Genomic DNA, 16,084 nt, shown 5'->3' on the forward strand with positions numbered 1-16,084 from the left:
CTTGACACTGGTAAAATGGTTTTACCAGTCCTGAATGGTTCATAACATGGGACTTCATTGCTTTTATTGTGCTTCTAAAATACTATCGGAACTCAGCAATGTAGCAGCACTTGGTCCATAGACTGGACCCTTTCCAGTGATGAGCTGGCTCCACTCCTGCTTTCGAAACAGCTTTGCTCATTCCAGCTTCACTGGCCTGGCCCTTGCTGGGTTGTTTTTTTCGCCTGGCAGTGGCTTCATTAGTCAGAATGGACTGTCCTTTCAGAGATAGAAGTATATCATCGGTGACAGGAAGTCTCACAGTTGTCTAAGCATTGAACATAGCTCTGCAGGATATGGGTCACCCGGATCATTGGGGAGGACTCCTTCCTGTTAGCCCCTGATGGGTAAGGCTTGGGTGTGGAGATTTCTGTAATGAGCCCCCTGCACATGTCCATTGAGGGCCCATCACTGCACTTTACTCCTTTGAGCTTGTCTTGTCTCCAGTGAGGCCTCAAGAGATGAAGGGTGGAGGAGGATGGAGAAAATATTCAGCTGTTTATTCGACCAAGGAAAGAAGTAGCCACCTCCTCTAATGGCTGTCAAGTATCCAGATTGCTCTTGTCATTTAACCATCCACCCTTTCTTTCATCTTATCTACACTTTAATACATAAGTTTCGGTCTCCACCTTTCTTTCCTGATGACTCCTGAACACTGTGTACAGGCACCTGTGGACGTGGTGCATTGAGACTATTTGTGTTTTTTAAGCAGATATAGCCGAAACTGTGCCCTTGTTTGTCTCTTCTACTGCAATGTCCTCATTGTTTGCTATGGTCAGTGTGTGAGGAGGCTGTGTATCTGGGCTGAGTTAAGCTTTTCTTAAGGCACCTCTAAAACTCTGTAAACGTATATAGCTGCTTGCTTTTACCACTGGAAGAATTCAGTCATCATACCAAAACTGCAATTAATTATGTCCACTTTGTGCATGAATTAATTCACATTGAGTTTATTTATCTGAAGAGTTAACTCATTCTTTAAAGTGGGTCATAATGAAAGCGTTTTCTTCAAAAGTCCATTTTCAGACCTCTTGAATTTAGGATTTAGAGTAATAGCACATTGTTTGTTTGACAGATTGTGTGTGTGTGTGTGTGTGTGTGTGTGTGTGTGTGTGTGTGTGTGTGTGTGTGTGTGTGTGTGTGTGTGCGCGTGCGTGTGTGTGCATGCATGCAGTCTTTTTTTCCTCGCAATGAACATTTGAGTACATTTTCATCACATAACAGTGGGTGGCAGTAGGGTTTGGAAGTTTAAACACTATAGAAAAATGAGTGAACGATTTAGACCAGATCACAGCTTGATTTTGTTTTCCTTATGGGTAATTGCTCTTTTGGTAGGTTTTGGGAAGGTTTTTTTTTTATTCTAACAACCTTTCTTTGCCAGGTATCCAGTCTGCAGCATCATTTTTGAAACACTGGAAAGTTTTTTTTTTCTGTCTTTGTTGAAATTTTTTTTTTTCCAGATCATGCCCGTGAACACGTGTGCATTATCAAACCAGTGTGTCTGTTGTGGCTCGCTGATGTTTATGGTTTTACAGAGACATTCGTCTTCCATTTTTCTGCAGAGACCAGTTTCCTCTTGGGTAATGCCCAAATCGTGGAATGGCCTATAGTCTATAGTAATGACGGATTCTGTAAGTTGTCTGGCTACCACAGGGCTGAGGTCATGCAGAAGAGCAGTACCTGCAGGTAAGTGGCTTCCTTCACTCTCTGTCATCTTATCACTTTGCCAATTAACCAAAAACAGAGCTAGTTAGACAAAGTATCAACATGAGAACAAATACTTGTTTGGTCATCAAGACTTGTTCGTAAATAATTCAGTGCCTGTTAAATACATGCTTTTTTTGTATTCCTGTTGAAGCTAAAGCTGGTGTTAAGTTTAAAAACCAATTATAAGGGATGCAGAAGTTTAAAATTCATCTAGTTGACATAATTGTTGGTGAACCTGCAGCATCAATAAAGGTGCAATGCAGGGTTTGCCTTAGATAAGATGGAAGCAGGGTGTTCACAGGCATCTGCACAGGCTGTTGCACTGCATCCACATGACCAGTGTTACTGTGTCTCCACTAATTAGCAGGTCTAATTTTCTGTCCTTTAAATTGACCCAGCTCATTTCAGGCTTGTGGTGTTTGGAGCCATTCACTCGCCTACCATGTTCTATTTTATTCCGACTGGCCACTTCCGTGCTAAATTCCCTCCTGTTCCCTAATGCTCATCTCCAGGCATGTGGTTATTGCACAGGAGGGCCAGTAGCTGCCAGTCACCTTTGTGGAAATGGAAACACCACCCACTGAAAACGATAGCCTTTCTTAGTGGCGGAGGTGGCAGAGACTTTGTGAGCTATAGCCATAAAAGGCCCGAAGATTTGATACTGTATCCTGTGAAGGCACCCACCAGTTACACCCCCCCAAAGAAGTCATTATGCTTGTATTTCTGTTCTTAACCCAATATGATGGATAGAACAGAAACCAGCACAAACTGTGACAGAGAGGAGTTTGGAGAGATTTGGTTTGTGCCCAAGAGTGCACTAAATGGTTCTGATGAGCCTTGTGGGCGTTTCTTGTAACCGATTATCTGCCTGACCATAATCATGCTGACAGACAGAGACTTGCAGAACTTGGTTTAGAGCATTCTGTGATTCTATAACAGATCATATATGCAGAGCAGTCTACAAATAAATGGAAGTGATGCTTCTTTCATTTGCTTGCTTTGGTCCTGCACTCAGGTACACATTCGATTTGAATAAGCAACTATGGAGTTTCTCTGTTCTTTAAAGAGTTGGCAGAAAAATGAAATCGACATAGTTTTCCTTTTGTCAAAAGTGTAGTTGAGCCCACATTTTGGTTCTTTAGCATTGCACTCAAGCTAGGATGCAAATTTAGCTAAGTTCTAAGGAAAACTCATACCCACCACTCAGTATTGTATTGTATTGTACAAACTGCATGCTGAAATAATCTGACACATGCAATAAACCACAGTGAGTTGCCAAAAATCTCCAGATTTGCTGTGGATTTACACTTACATTTAAATCTATAGGATTTATCAGACACTGTTACCCAGAGCAACGTACAAAGTGCTGTCTACTCACAGAAGAATCCTCAGTTAGTACAAACTTTAGTTTCTCATACTGTATGGGACACTGTTATCTATAAAAATGAATTGTTTGGAAGGCAGTTTGTGATTATTTCAGCATGCAGTTTTGCTCATTGGTGGGTATAGACGTCCTTTACTAACTATGTTAGCTGTATTTGCTATGTTAGCTCTGTTAGCCTTGAAGGCCTAGTGCAGCACAAAACTAAAGAAGCAGCACTGGAGCACCAGACATGTCTTGGCCTATGTAATATCTTTGGGGAAAAGAGGAAATTTTATAATTTTGTTTTTTTTTGCTGTAGTGTTCCTTTAACTGGTATGCCTGGTGTCTGGTAACATCTATGAGTCACAGACTTCAGTCACTGAGCAAGTACTAAACATCTGTATTTAAGATATTGTTAATTGCTTATATCTTATATTATATCTCATATTATAACTCAAAATTGGAAGGCTAAGTATAAAATGCGCTGTAATTCTATTATGGTTCACTCAATATAGATGTGAAATATCCTCAAATTAATGTAGATTTGAATGTAGATTAGCATTTTAATCTCATAGTTATGCTTCATGGGCTCTTTAAACTCAGTGATTGTTATATGAGTATAGAGGAAGAACAATTTTTATACCATAAATGTAAGTAATGTATACCATATAAGTAAAGGTAAGCTATGTTCAGGAACATTACTGAAATGGGTCTGACACCTACAGACAGGTACTGGAGGCCAGCCCACATGACCATTCATGGTCAAGTGCATGCTGACATCATTACTTTTTTAAAAATTATGCACTTATTAAGTAATATACACACTTGATAAATAGGCAAACATTACATTGCAATCACCTGCATGATTTGATGATTGAGCTTGCATTTTGATACTATCATGTTTTTAAAGTAGCCTATCTGTGTGAACATGTTTGATTTGTTTTGATTTGTTTATTGTATTCTGTTTTTTCTAGGTTCTAGGACTTAAAAGGGTTTTAGTTCAGAATCTGCTTTGACCATGTAATTTAGACCAAGACTGGATTTAATCTGTGTCTGGAGAACAGGCGCGTTAAGTGGCATTACAGGCAATAAGAGTGAGATCAGTTCTCTAAGCTGTCAAGATGACTCTGTGTTTACCCAGTGGTGAAACTGCAGGATCTGACAGCCAACATCATCACTCACCCCACTCAACCACTCAGCACACACACACACACACACACACACACACACACACAGAATTAATTGATACTGACAGACAAGGAGCTTGTTTAGTGGATGTTTATGCGACACAGGTGTGTGCACTCAACTGTCTCTCTCTCTCTCTCTCTCTCTCTCTCTCTCTCTCTCTCTCTCTCTCTCACTCTCTCTCTCTCTCTCTCTCTTTCATTTCCCATCTGCCCATATTTCCTCTTTCCTCTTTCACAATCCCTCTACACTCTCATTCTTTTCTTCCCACCCCGGCAGTTTCATGTATGGCGAACTGACAGACAAGAAGACAATAGAAAAAGTCAGACAGACCTTTGATAACTATGAGTCCAATTGCTTTGAAGTGCTTCTCTATAAGAAGAACAGTGAGTATCACAGGCTGGGTCTTAGGCAATCATTGCATGCGTAAGGCTTTTATCTGGACCTGTATCAAGAGGAGAATGCCCAGAAGCTTTTCTGACACTCTTAAGAGGGCTTGCTAATGTGTTCACATCTTTTTAATGAACATTTAAGCTTCTGGAACATTTCAGATAGTTGCACTTCAGCTGCTTCATGAAGACCTTTCTACATTATGAGTGTAACACTATAACTGATTTGACCTAATTTTATTGATACTGAATACAGTGTGAACAATATAATGAAAGATCTGATGTGCTGGGTTCAAGGTTAACACTGAACATGTGCAACAGAACATACTGACATAACACAATACCCACAATTTCCATTTGTCTGACACTTTTATCCAAAGTGACTTACAATTATAACTGAGTACAACTTGAGGGTTAAGGGCCTTGCTCAGGGGCCCAATAGTAGCAACTTGGTAGTAGTGGGGTTTGACCCAGCAACCTTCTAATTACAAGTAAAGTACCTTAACCACTGAGCTACCACTGCATACAGCAAACAAACTGAATTGTAGGAAAGGGGTTCTTGGGACTTTGTTATCTTAAAATATAATTTGTAGTATACATATACTTAACATTAGTTTTTACAGACCCTTATTTCTTAGGTTTTTGGCCCAGTATTTCATATACCTTTTCCTGTGTACCTATAGATTTCTGTCATTCTTAAATTATTAGGATAATTTATTTCTGATTTACTTCATGAATAATCTCTCTTTGTTGGCTGGTAATTGGTGCTATACCTCAGAGCACTGTAGTCTCCTTAAAATAAGGTACATTGTAGGTCAAACTTACATAATGTAGCCTCTAAGGCCTAAAGTCTATATTCCAGACTTTGTGCGTGTAGGCACTTAAAATCAATAGTCCTAAACCGCTTCTTTAAGATGGGCCTGTGTGAGTAATCTTGGGTTTAATGATCCATTAGGCAGCTATGCAGCAGATTTCCTGTTCTAATGAACCAGCTGGTGAAGTTCCAGTTCTCTCTTCCCACCCTTTCCTGCTCCCTTCCTCATGGCTTTATTGTCTGTATCCAACCCTTGATCCCATTTTATTCCTCCAACTTCCCTCTCTTCTCATTTCCCTCCGGCAATCTCTCTGCTCTCCATGCATCCCTCTCTGGCCCAAACTTTGGGCCCATCTTATCCCTCGCTTTCCACATCTCTGCTCCTCTGTCCTGCCAGGGAGCCCTGTGTGGCTGTACATGCAGGTGGCCCCCATCAGGAATGAGAACGATAAAGTGGTTCTGTTCCTCTGCACATTCAAGGACATAACTGTCTTCAAGCAGCCCATCGAAGATGAGACCACTAAAGGTGAGACTGCACCTCAGCTTCCTCTGCTGCAGATGAGTTAAAAAGGACAGAATTATCTATGATTAAACCTGCAGGGGTTAAAGGCTCAAGAAGCAATATACTTGTGTAATGGTCAGGAAGAAACATCAATCTCTTAAGTAAGAATTTGTGAGTTTCATATCACTGGCTACTTCCTAGTCATATGTCAAACCATCTTGGTAACCCCAGTGTCATCTGTAGACTGTGAAAAAACATATTCATTTCCACAGTACATTACATATTGACTTGAATATTGTATTTTTAGTGAAAGTTTTATCTAGTATTCTTTAGTATTCATTGAGATAAGGACAGTAAACTTGACAAAGTATTTGTTTTTTCCACAGAGCATACATTGCAACTCCCATTCAAATCTACAACTGCCTTAATAATTAGAAAGTGACACTTTAAAATGAGACTATGTGAAATGGCCATTACAAGGTCAATTAGAGCCGTTGCTTCCGAGCTGATCTGTGTGTGCTGCAAGCTGAAGTCTGTAGTAGCAGAATAGCACAGGGCCAAATCGCAAGACAGTTGAGCTGTCACTTTGCATTTGAGAGTGCCCTCGCTGCTGGCAGCCCTGGAGTTGAAGCTTTCCAACTCCTCTTCTGTGTGTGATTGATGGCCAGTGTCAGATCTCTATATTTTTCTATTCTCTGTCACTCCCTCTTTCTCTCTCTTTCTGCCTTTTTCCCTCAGTGTATCTGTCCATACATCTCACTTTCTCCCTCTTTGTGTTTGTGTGTGTTTATGTAGGTGTGTGTGTGTGTGTGTGTTTATCTGTGTGTTGCGTGTGTGGCTATTTTCTTTATCAACTTGTTTGAAGCATATATATACAACCACATTTTGCATCTGAAAAGTAGACTGGTAGCTGCTGTCACTGTTCTTGTGTCTATTGGAGTAACAGAAAGACAGGCAGGTACAAGGTATAGCCAGTGGAGTTGGGCAAAATGGCCTCTCCACCATTCCCACACATGCAGCCAAGGCTAAAGAGGATGAGGATTGAAGCATCTTCCCCAGATGATTCCAGTAGCTCTTTTCTAGATTAGGGCTTGTGCCTAAGCGACCGAACCTGGAGAAGGTCCAGGTCCATACCTCTATGGCATCAGTGAATCTGTTTGTACAGATTTGAACAAGATCTTAGTTAAATGCTTGGAGTCAAGCACTTTAAATGTGCTCAGTGCACAGCATAGTGTGAACAGATCTGTGAAGTGATTTACAAATCAAGAATAATTTGTCCACACTGAAATAGTAATCTAAGGTGAACATGACCTTTTTAGTTCAGTGGTGGATATTAGAACATGTAAGACATAGAGCCTCTTCATAACATAGTAGAAGCTGAATTATACACTGGTTATCATCATATATAGAGAGAGAGACCTTGGATAGAGAGATCAAAGCAAGAAATTCACTGTCCTAATGATATCACATCAGATGAACACCAAGCAGCCACTTGTTTTGTTCAAGCCATAGGGCAAATTTAAGATGAAATTCTCACCATTCCTTGCACTTTTACTTATTAAGGGAACAACCCACCCAAACTAAGGCCTCATTCTTAATAATCCCCAGTAAAACTACATCAGCTAAAATAAACATAGAGTAAATACAAAACCAACAAAATTAGCGTGTAAAATGTCATTTTTGGCATTGTATTGAGCCTGATCACCCCCTCCTGAGGTCAAGAGACTCTTATGAGCTAAACATACAAAGGGTCAATGTGGAGGCCACTTAAAAGGCAGCTCCTTGTGAATAAGATTTCACTTTGCCCTTTTTTCACTATATAAAGTGTCATCAAGACTCAGGTAGTTCACTAAGGTGCTGTAATAGATGCTCTGTGGTGGAAAAGCTAGCCTGCATATTCACTGGTACTTTTATATTAAAGAGGTGCTCGTGTTGTGCAAAATACCTCACTACTTCGATTACATGCTCTTGCATGCTGCTTCTGTTACATGCTGTTTCTATGCCTGGCAGAGCCAGGCTTATAATTAGTACAGTAGAACTTTAGAGCTTATTGTGGGGCTTTAGAGCTTTATTCCATGTCACTGTGTAGTTCCCTTCACCAGCCTCAGGTCACATAGACCTCTGGGCAGATACTGTGTGTGTGTGTGTGTGTGTGTGTGTGTGTGTACAGCTCCACAGTCTGCACAGTCAACAGTCTCCCATACAAACTTGCAGTTATTGCACAATCCATCTGATATTGCACAAGTAGTTGTGTGTGGCAATTTGCGTGTGCGTGCGTGTTTGTGTGTCTGTATATTTGTATTTTTGTGTATGTGTGTGTGTGTGTGTGTGTGTGTGTGTGTGCATTTGCACTGCCATGTTTTAGTAAGCCTTCATGAAAACCATAAAATATGCACAAGGTTTCTCAACAAAAAGAAAGGTTTCTCATCAGTGCATACAATCTTGGCCTGGCGTTTAATGTGCATGAGTGTATGTATTGGTCTGTGTGCTTTTCTTACCCATTTTATACATTATCTGATATCTGTGACTGTATGAATATAATGTATGTGTGTGTTTTTGACTGTCTGGAGCACTTTGACTTGCCATTGTGGTGCTATTTGACCTTGGCTATTGAGAAACATGCAAGCTCCAAATAGCCTAGCAGGAAGAATGATGAGGAAATAAGGTGGATTCCACTGAATCTTGGGGATTTCTCCCACTGTCCCTGTGCAGAAGTTATATGCACTGTAACTTCATTTTATCTATCAAGCATATACTGTGTGACTTCACTTTACCACTTAATGAGTGAGGTGGAGGGAAACTGAATCAGAGACGCAGAGGGAAAAGGTTGGCCATTAGACAGTATCATCTCCACCACATATCTCGCTCTTTTGCTCTTTCTTTACATATCCTCTGCTGTGTCTAACTTGGTCATTATCCAGCTTGGCCTTGCCAAAACGGTTGTGAGTTTTCTAGGCAGACAAGTAGGTGGATGGAGGCCAGGCTTGAGGATGCTGCATAAAACAGGAAGCCAAAGTGGGCCGACTCCATTCCCCTGGAGCTAAGGCCAGCCTGGGGGAGCTCTGTGGGGAATGTCCTGCCCCCAGAGCTGAAGCCCATCCTGCATGAGCCCTCTCTGGCCCAAGGTCTCACACAGTGCTGTCACGCCACCATCTGAGGCTGACAGCCAGCTTGGACAATTGTTTCTTTCTTTCTCTCCCTCCCTTCAGCTCTCTCTTTCATCAGTGGTCTCATCTGATCTGTCTCCTCTCTTCTAAATTTCCTTCCCTTAATTACTTACATGTCTCCTCCTCTTAAGTTAGTTCATTTCATCAGTTGTCTCATATTTGAAGTTCTTGTGATAATTCTGCCACACTGATTCATCTCAGTCAGATTACTCAGCTGTAATGGCCTGCACAGCACTGTTACTGTCCTCAGTGGAGGTACAGCTGTTCTCTTCTCTGTCCCATAAGACTGTGCTTTATTGCTGCGTGCTCCCCCTGAACCTTGAACGGGCTCCATCAAGCCGGTGTGCTATTTTAGTCCAGCCCGCCAGCTGGTGCACGTGGGAGCTGGCGGGGCTGTGCGCTGGGAGAGCTCCTGCATGCTGAGGAAGCAAAATGCAAAAAAGCATAATGGCCACAAGCGACCCACTCAGCTCACACCCACAGTGCCTTGCCCCTGCACCGCAGAGTTTGGACGAGATGCGCCTCAAATTGGAAGTGCAGTGCATCTTGCTTCCTGCCTCTCTTTCTTTAACTTTCCTTGAGTCTGCTTTTAGAGGCTTGGTGCTATAAATCTTCGCTTCTGCAGATTCTAAACAGATCGAACTTAGACCAGTGCAATTGTTCTCGAACAAAAGAAGCGCTGGGTGGAGGGGTGGCGGCCGCGTGAGCGGTTTTGATCCTCCCCCTTCCAGCGCCAGTAGCCACAATCTATCAGAATGCCGCCCATTAGGAAGTGCTGGCTTTCTGGCTGTGTGGGTGTTAAAAAGGGAGCGGATGCGTGGGTGTTATTTTCTGCATGCCACCCACTTGGCCTCACCCAATTGGCTCTGATTAATCTTCAGCAAAACGTAAGTTCTCACCGGCGGTTAATGAAGAGGTGTCGGCTTTGGTCCACTAACACCCCCCCCCCCCCATCCCTTCCTCCCCTTCCCTTCATGTGCCACTGTATTGCAGTGCTTTTAATTCTGAAATCATAAAGAGGCCTTAAGGCCTCTTCACTGACCCCGGTGGCTGCAGGTGTCTTTCTCATTTCAAAGACGCCGACGAGGTGAGATGGTTAACTTTGTAGAGTGAAGACAGGAACATGGTAGGGATAATGACAGCAAATGGGCACATAACTCATGTTGTTTCTTTGAAACTGTTTGAGAAGACTGGGAGAGAACATATAAAAGATTTTGTTAACTGGAGCATGAACAGGAGTGAAAAAGATGGCTATTCAGCAAGGAAGATGCAAGAGGAAAGAGATATGGGAATGTAAAGGAGAAGGTGGGAGGATTGTAAGAGAGAGTTATAGAACCTCCTTAAACTTTCACTGACAGAAGCAGGGAAGCTCCAGAAAAAAAAAAAAAAACAAAGAAAGGAGAATTATGGCAATGAATTTTGGTGCAAGTCTTTTGGCAGAGGCTCTGTGAATGGAAGGCTGGATTACATGAAACGTGGAGCTCTACTAGTTGTTGAGGTGTTTTTCACTATATTTCTCTGTGGCAGGATGGACCAAGTTTGCGAGGCTCACCAGAGCTCTCACCAACAGCCGCGGTACACTGCAACAGCTCGCACCCCTCAACAAGAATGAGGTCAGCCATAAACACTCAAGACTGGCTGAGGTGAGTTTCACTTTTGCCCGCTCAACACCCCCCAACCCCCATCCCCCACCCCCACCCCATCTCACTCACACAAACACATCGACGCCACAAAGGTTAGCCAGCAAAATCATCAGTGAGTCATGCTCTTTAAAGGTCTATGCCTTTTCCACACACACATTCAGGTAGCTGCCAATCTCAGACAGGAGAAGGTTGACTTCATTGCCAACTAATTGCTGGTGTAGAGTGCCACAGAGAGCACTTATGACTCAATCCAGCTAGCGTGTTATTTCCCACAGCACACCCAGAGCACCAAGTGAAAGGCTTACTGTCATACAGTAAATAATACCACAAAGAGAAGTCATGATTTGAGAGCAGACCTCATATTCTGTGGTTTAACATCACAAACATCATAACACGGCTAGATAATGGAGGCATTTCAGTATGTCACTGATCAGGTAAAGAGGTGAGCTCTTGAATCCTCTTACACACACACACACACACACACACACACACACACACACACACACACACACACACACACACACACACACACACACGCACACACACACGCACACACATCCATACCATTTCTTATGGTTCTTTCTCTCCCACTGCCTAGGCTCTGCAGCTGGGTTCGGACATCCTTCCACAGTACAAGCAGGAGGCTCCTAAAACCCCTCCACACATCATCCTGCACTACTGCACATTCAAAACCACGTGGGACTGGGTTATTCTCATCCTCACCTTCTACACAGCCATCATGGTGCCCTACAATGTCTCCTTCAAGACCAAGCAGAACAACCTGGCCTGGCTGGTGGTGGACAGTGTGGTGGATGTCATCTTCCTGGTGGATATCGTGCTCAACTTCCACACCACATTTGTGGGCCCAGGAGGCGAGGTCATATCAGACCCCAAGCTCATACGTATGAACTACCTGAAGACCTGGTTTGTCATAGACCTCCTCTCCTGCCTGCCCTACGACATCATCAATGCCTTTGAGAATGTGGATGAGGTAATACATATATACATATTTACATGCAGTAGAAACTTTAAAGAAACTTTAAAGAGTTTTGTATCAAATAGACAATTGAAAACACTTCATGCACAACAATTTTTTAAATAATCTAGCAATGGTATTAAAAACTTAAAGAGGTATTTGTTGTAGTATTAATATGTATTGGCAAAGTCAAAAGGTGTCAGAGAGTGGCAAAGTCTAGTATAGAGAAACCTTATATTATCTTACTTGTGTCAGGTAGTGATTCAGAATGTCAAGCAGATCTTTGCAGTGAATAACATATATTTCTGTCTTTACTGAATTATGCTGAACTGTAGCTTACTCTGGTCTGCCTATTTTGGTCACTCTCTTTTCCAGTAAAAGTGCTTTGCTAGGATACATTAGAAACCCCATTCTGATTATTACTCTGCTAAAAGCCACTTTTCTGAGTAATTTGCATTTAGTTGACTAGAATGGTTGCCAGGAGCATCTTTTTGGACTCTTACTGCCAAGATGTTGAAGATATTATGTCCTATGGAGATAAAAAAAAAATCTTTGCTTCACTCAACTCTTGCATAAAAATTGATCCTTTGTCTTTCATTAGAAAGCTATTAATTATTCATGTATGGATCATGCTTGTGATGATAGCTATTTATACAGTACGTCCTTAGCATAGAGCTGCTTCTCTTGCTGAAGAGAACAGAAATGCATGTGTGGGCATTTTTATGTGGCACATGCATGTCAGACATGAGGGGTCTCTGTATGGGAGACTGAGTGTGAATACACATGACCTTACAGTCAACCACATGTGCCAGAGGATCTGAAACTCCCTCTGTTCCACGGGCTCAAATCCAAAATCCATGCATATGTTCTCTTGATTATTCCCATGCTCTTCCACATCGCCAGTGACCTGCTCAGCCGTTTGGACAGGCATCTCACAGCCTAACGGCATGCATTTGTTGGCCAGTACAGACCGGCTTACCTCATCAGTGAACAGGCCTGCAGTGGCCTCCACACTGGTCTCAAAGTGATGGCTGGCTCTGCGATGCAATGTCGAGAAGTTGCCATGTGTGCAAAATGGGAGGAGACAGAGGGAACATAATCCTGTGTAGTTTGGGTGTTAGTTTTATTGTCGTCCACTTTTGTGACTTAAAATAGTAGTGCAGAGTGTATCATTAGTGATGGGCCTGAGAATCATTTTTACTTCTCAGGTCTAGAGCAGGCCTTCAGCAGAGTGGCAGGCTTGGCTTGAAAGCAGTGTGATGGCCTGAAAGCAGCAAGAAGAAGTGTTTTTTTTTTTTTTTTCATTAGCGCTGGGCATGCTGGGACATTGTCCCGGATTTTAAGCGTGCTCATTATTTTTCCTGCCAGTTCTCAAACCATGCATTGGTCACCTGGTGCTGTGAGTCACCTGACTGCAGCTTTCACCTGACTTCAGTGGATCACCTGGTGCAGCAGGTTACCTGACATCAGCAGGTCATCTGACTTCAGCAGGTTACTTGACTGCAGTGGGACACCTGGTGTAGCAGGTCACTTGGTGCAGTGGGTCACTCGGCTGCAAACCGTATCGACTACCTGCGTGTTTTCCAATGAAAGTGTGCCATCTTTTAATTTCTCATTATTAGTCTTCCCTCTGTGAGGCTGTAAATGTGTGCAGCGGTATACTTAGGTAACGAAATGCCTCCACAGTTTGCTTCCTTCCTTCCAGTCGGCATTGGTTTTACAGTTGCCAAGGCAACAGGCGTCTTCTCCCATCAAGGCGGTACCTTTACTAGTGCATGTACAGCATGGCAACAGGACGAATGCAATAAAGTCCCCTGAAATTGCAGTGCAGCCAGAATGTCAATACAGAGCTCTAGTGTGGCATATGGGGATCTGCCTCCATGCCTTTACCAATCTGCTTAAAGCACCATAGACTATGACACTGGCAGGCCAAGACAGTGCTTAGCTAAACCTGGCTCAGGAACTATCAGGCTTAGGCTACAAGTGCAGCAAAAGGCCATACAAATATGATGCATTTAAATCCCTCACCCTCATTATTTAACTGCATCTTATCAGTGATCATTATCCATATCTAACGTAGCTGTCAGTATCCTGTAGGCAAGAGGGAAAGGAAGAGGGGTAGTGGCTGTCTCCTGGGCATTTAAACATTGCCACGCTTTCCCCACTAGATTTAACATGTTTTTGGGGTTTTTTTGGCACAGACTGTAAATGAAGCAGAGAAACATGAATTATACTCCAGAGAAAAATAATTGCACAGTCGCTCGTCTGTTTTTGATCTCTTGAGTGGAGATGAATGATATTTATTTTTTTGTAATTTTCCAGCCATTAAGTTTATTAGTCAGTTTAAGAGCTTGGTGTTTTGTTCCCTATTCACCACAAAATACATGTGAGCAAAATGCAGGGATAAAAATATATTTGTCATGCCTCTTGCTTTCATATGGAAATTCTGGTCAGCTAGGTACTATTATGAATATGGAATTTTTTTTTACGTATTTTCTTTCATATTTCTTTTTATGAGTTACTTTATGCTGTGGGAAATAACTTGTCAGCTCATTTGTATTTAACATGTGCCTTATGGTGCATTTAAAAACTTATTCTGTCTTTCAAAGTAACATGTTTAATTAATATGTTGTAAAAGAAATGTAGCTATTGCAAAGCCTTTACTTTTCAAAGGCATATAAAAGTTGCTAGAATGAAGCATGCTGCTCAGGCCCTTGGGTAATGTATGGTACATGCGTTACATCTCTGCCCCGGACACCCTTCTTTTCAATCCAATCCGGTTCTGTGAGAGAAGATCAAGCCCAGAGCATGGCCAGGCTAAGATAATTGAAGAGAGTGTATGGGGGGAAGGCCTTTGGAAGCTGGTGAAAAATGAGCAATGTTTTCCAAACGAACTGGACGCATTAGGGAAAACAAAGAGGGCTGAGGAGAAGTGGAGATGACGATAAAGACTTCATAGGATTTTTTTTTTTTGTGTATGAAAAGTGAAATCAGGAACGTATGCGCGCGTGCGTATGTGAGAGCCTGAGTGGGTTCGCGCGTGTGTTTCGCTCCACATACACTCATGCATGTGTGAATGATTTTTCTGCAGTGATGGTTTTAATCCAATGACAGAGGCCAGGTGTCACCAACACACCTGCTGTTAAAATGTCAGACTCCGTTCCAGCAGCTTCCATTTTCCCTCTCAGTCCCAGTGTGCTGCCTGCCTCATCAGCACACTTTTTATGCTGACAGGTGTCATCTACCGTTATGCTATGTGCTATGACAAGGCCTCACTATGCTCATGTCTCAGTAGTTCCATGCTCCCAAACCACCTGGACTTTGGCAGAAGGACATCTATAGCTGCTTAAGGTCACGGCATGAACATGTGAACACAGCATGTCAACACATTAAAGCGCTAAAGTGTATTTTATGTCGGAGGCAGTAGCCCAGAGCACAGGTGTCTGTCATCCTCTTGACATGGAGCTGCCAGATACACCCCTAGGGAACTGCATGCTATCATTGTGCCCTAGATCCCTCTCTCATCTGTACAGCCACATCTGTCCTCAGGCTGCTGTGTTGAGCTGCTGTTGGTCACTTTGGTGATCTTTTAATCATTTCCTGCGTTGTTTAACTTATTTCATGTTCACCGGTTTGTTCTGTTGCACTACTGAGCCTATTAAGCTTTGCATCACATGAGACATTTCTCGCATTCATTCGAGTAACCTGTCTGTGCGTTCCATTGTTTCCATTGTTTCCATTGTTTCAGGACCCCATCTCCGAGTCTTCTGCAGTCGGCCACGTGCCGGCCGCTGCCAGCTCCCCACGGAATGCTACGCGTGCTGAAGACTCAGTGCTGCCGGTAATTTGCTCTTCCTCTTTCTTGTTTTCTCACCATTCTTTCTCTTCCCTGCTGTGTGAGTCCTCACTCCACACACACTCATCATTAGCGTGAGGCATCAACCCCTTGTTCTGGTTTGCCGAGTGGGGCGTGGTGGGGCATAGACACTAATGGTGTTGTAGTTTAATGCTAATGATCTTTTGAATTCTTCACCCATGTGTTTGTTTGTCTAAAGCGATTTTAGATGTGAGTCAATATAAATCAGTCTGCTGCATAAACTTTGCCATGTCTGACGCAGGCATACCCACATATGCTGTGCGCTACACTTCTGAATTTTACTAGCACAATGAGTAAGACATTATTTAGAAGCAAATTGTACTTCTCACATCATTCTAAATTGTTCTGAACAACACTGCCACCCAGCCCATGTATGAGTTTCCCCTAGATCCCTAGATCCCTAGATCTTTCACATGCCAGTTAGA

The 16,084-nt window shown here is 42.6% G+C and overlaps 1 protein-coding gene across 2 annotated transcripts in view; it reads left to right on the plus strand.

The window, feature by feature from the left end:
• The window catches only part of kcnh5a (potassium voltage-gated channel, subfamily H (eag-related), member 5a), a 63,781-nt gene that overhangs the window by 5,633 nt on the left and 42,064 nt on the right, over nucleotides 1–16,084 (plus strand). Inside the window, exons 2-7 of one of the 2 annotated variants that reach the window (XM_027002962.2) lie at nucleotides 1,599–1,722; nucleotides 4,571–4,677; nucleotides 5,892–6,020; nucleotides 10,691–10,806; nucleotides 11,405–11,797; nucleotides 15,531–15,623. In XM_027002962.2, coding sequence (XP_026858763.2) covers nucleotides 1,599–1,722; nucleotides 4,571–4,677; nucleotides 5,892–6,020; nucleotides 10,691–10,806; nucleotides 11,405–11,797; nucleotides 15,531–15,623 — 962 coding nt within the window. The other variant, XM_027002965.2, reaches the window with a different exon arrangement.

Source organism: Electrophorus electricus, chromosome 3 (genome assembly GCF_013358815.1).
Source record: "Electrophorus electricus isolate fEleEle1 chromosome 3, fEleEle1.pri, whole genome shotgun sequence".
Classification (NCBI taxonomy): Eukaryota; Metazoa; Chordata; class Actinopteri; order Gymnotiformes; family Gymnotidae; genus Electrophorus; species Electrophorus electricus.